The 3,617-nt window shown below is 28.3% G+C and overlaps 1 protein-coding gene across 1 annotated transcript; it reads left to right on the top strand.

The window, feature by feature from the left end:
* Window positions 1-1,081: 1,081 nt before the first annotated feature.
* Window positions 1,082-3,273, top strand: LOC132054213 (elicitor-responsive protein 3). Its single transcript, XM_059446259.1, has 4 exons — window positions 1,082-1,148; window positions 1,689-1,754; window positions 2,285-2,423; window positions 3,033-3,273. The coding sequence occupies exons 1-4, from the start codon at window positions 1,082-1,084 to the stop codon at window positions 3,271-3,273; spliced, it is 513 nt and encodes a 170-aa protein (XP_059302242.1).
* Window positions 3,274-3,617: the final 344 nt, after the last annotated feature.

Raw genomic sequence — 3,617 nt, 5'->3', positions numbered from 1 at the left:
ATGGAAAATATAAAACAATATGTTACATAATCATATAAATTACCGACCTCGTGAGGTCGTTAAACTCACATCATTATATTATTAATATAATTTACCGGCCTAACGAGGTCGGTAATTTATATAATAAATATCCGACGTAAAAAATTTTACCGACCGTGAGGTCGGTTTTTTGCGACCTCATGAGGTCGGTATTATATTCGACCCACTCTTTTTTCCGACCTAATTTTGAGGGTTTTTGTAAAACCGACCTCATGGTCGGAAATAGCCATTTTGAGGTTGCAAAACCTCGTTTTTTTTAGTAGTATGAGTCAAACCTTTTTTTTTTTTTTTAAAAGAACTTAAAATTTGAAATCCCAATTTTTGGAGAACTTGGTATTTAAAATCATAATTTGAAATTGAAATCGAAGTTTTGTGCAGATTTAAAAAACAATTACTGATTTGAAATCAAAACTTGAACTTAGGGTCCCAAATCCAATGGCCAAACGCCTACATAATATCCGTTTTTTAACACACACAAAAAAAAAAAAAAAAAAAAAAAGAGAGAGAGATGGAGAGAGAGACAGGATCATTGTTTGTTAGTTCACTAGTTGGCATCATTTTGAATTTTATTATTGTTCTAGATCCCCCCACTAGGTTCTTAGCAAGGGAACAAATAGGTACCCATACATCCAGTTATTTGACAGAGGTACTGGTAAATATTTAGACTAAGAATTTAAAATATTTATTCTTTCATTTTTCATTTATGGATGATTTTTGTTTCTTGAATTTTCAATAAATAGTTTTTCCGATAATTGTGCTGATCTTTCAAGAGTTTAGATTTAGATTACCATAACTAAAAGCTATATAGTACTAATAACTTGTTCGTTACTAAATGTTTCCCTTTAATTAAAGAAGTACATAATTTAATTCTTGATAAATGTCTATTGTCATTTATAGTGTATACATGCACTAGTAACGTACCCTTCAATAGAATGTAATTGCATTACTTACAAAGATTAAAAGCTTAGCTTTCATAATCCTTAAACTTATAAAAAGGGAATTTAGAGATCACACAAATAAAATAAAAATTCATTGTGCTATAATGAAAGGAGGACTCCTTGAAGTTTTTGTTGTGAGTGCCAGAGGCATTAGCCACTCCAACATTATTGGTAAGGATTTTTCGTATATACACTAATAGTTTTCAAAAATTATATTATCAATATATCTTAACATCTTAACATGTTATTATAGGTAACTTATCTTATACTATTTTTTAGCTTATTAATCCACTTATTGTGGACAGTATTTCAATTTTATATTATCAGTATCTTTAACACGATGTAATTGGTAACTTGTCTTATAGAATTTTAAGATTATTAATTTACTTATGGTGGACAGTTACTTGAATTTTTATATTATAGGTATATTTTAACATGTTGTAATAGATATATTGTTTTGAGATATTAGTCCACTTTTGGACCGTTATTTGAGTTTTTATATAATCAATGTATTTTAATATGTTGTAACTAGTAGGTATTATTTTATATATTTTTCAGGTTATTAATCCACTTATTAAAAACATTAACTTGTAGTTATCAGTGTTAGGAAATGTATATTGTGTTTAAAAAGTTCTTTTAATTTGTCAAGGGATATATGATGATCTTCTTCTTCTTCGTTATGTTTATGGACTATTACTTTGATTTATGTAGGAAAACCGTCGTATTATGTGATTGTGGAATGTGGATCTCAATCCTACAAAACCAAAATTTCCTCAGGTTTGCTTTTTGTTCCTATTCTCTCTCTCTCTCTCTCTCTCTCTCTCTCTCTCTCTCTCTCTCTCTATATATATATATATATATATATATATATATATACACACACACACACACAGACACAGAGTTGTAGCATAATTTGACAAAATATAGGGCTTTTTCTTTCGTAGTTTTGGAGTTTCATTAATATCCTTGATTAACAAATTTCCTTAATGGATTTGATAAGAGAAGTAATATAACTTTTTTAGAATATGAAATTGTATGGTATGTCTATCTTCAATTGTTTTCTATCTGCATTTGCAACCGATACCAAAATTAACAGTCCCTCTGTTTCGACTTGTATAATATTCATTCTGTTTTCGAACAACTTGCATAAATTCAAATTAATTTATTAAACTATTCAAGTTTTAAATTTCGATATGATAGAAAAACTTGCTTGATATTTACAAAATTCAGTAATTAACTCATGTATGTTGGTATGATGTCCGTAATATTCATATCTGTTTTTATGATTTAACTGCTACTTTTTGCAGGTAATCCAAAGGAAATTTTGTGGAATGAGAAGTTTAAGTTTGCATTGCCAGCTAACAATTTAGAAGAACGTAACTACCTTAAATTAAAAATTATGGACGAAGAATTCTTTTCAGCTGGTGGATTTGTCGGTGAAACAAGGCAAGAACTTACTTGCTCATTATTTCAATTATATAAATATTTACTGTCCATGTCTCTTTTTATAATAAAATATTATATAAGATAAAATAAAAATAAAAATATTAGAATTTCTCTATATTTTCTAAATGGCATATACAATAACAAGACTAAAAGATTCCTAAAATATACTAGTACATAACGTAAACATAGAATGAACACGACCAAAACGTAATTCTAACTAATTGATGTCACCTATATAAATATATTTTTTCTTCCATTTTGCTATATTTTCTGAGTTTGCCTGGATTCGAAGAAACTGACGATCTTTACGACAACTTCTTTCATGTGATTTTAAGTATATTTCGTCCTTTTAGAAAAAACATTCACTCATCATGTTTTCACACCTCATGATCAATGGGTATTTTTAACGGTTGACGCAGAGTATGACCGAACCATCTTAATCGACTTTCTTTTGTGTTACCCAATTTACAATCTTTAGATTTTCTATTTTCACCAAAACCAATAATGTAGCAACTTTCTTACTGTTTTTTTTTTTTCCCTTTATTAATATTGTATACTACTAGTTATTTATTTGAAAGTGCTTTTTGTTTTTTGCTTCTTGTGAGTCAGAATTAATCTGAAAGGAGTTATTCTGGAGGGGAATGAAAAGGGATTCATTGAAGTTCTACCAGTTGCTTATAATGTGGTGCTTGAAGATGACACATACAAAGGGGAGATAAAAGTTGGACTAAGATTCAATCCAAGCAATGTATGCATCTTTTATAAATTTTTTCATAATTGCAATTTGTATACTATTACTCTCCCGCTTCCAATTTATGTGGTACCGTTCGGATCATATAAGTCCTTTTAAAAAATAAAAATAAAAATTTGACCATGTATTCGGACATGAAATTTTTAAGTTTTTTAAAATAAAACTTACATACATATTTGAAAACTATGTAAAAAGTATTATAAGTCATAGTGATTGACAATTCAAAAAGCTTGAAAGATATATGGAAAAATGAGGTCACATGACAAGTTATTTGACTCTAAAAAATCGAAAGGTACGTGCCATATGAATTAAGTAAGAGGGAGTAATTATTTTTATTGCTATATATTTTCAATTTTCCCTAATTTATAGAAAAAGTTTAATTCTTGTTTTTTTGCAGAAAACAGTACAATCTGTGGGAAGAGAAAATGTTCAAAAGGAAAATG

Source organism: Lycium ferocissimum, chromosome 4, assembly GCF_029784015.1.
Source record: "Lycium ferocissimum isolate CSIRO_LF1 chromosome 4, AGI_CSIRO_Lferr_CH_V1, whole genome shotgun sequence".
Taxonomy (NCBI): Eukaryota; Viridiplantae; Streptophyta; class Magnoliopsida; order Solanales; family Solanaceae; genus Lycium; species Lycium ferocissimum.
Note: the sequence above shows the minus strand (reverse complement) of the source record. Positions and strands in the feature narration are given on the sequence as shown.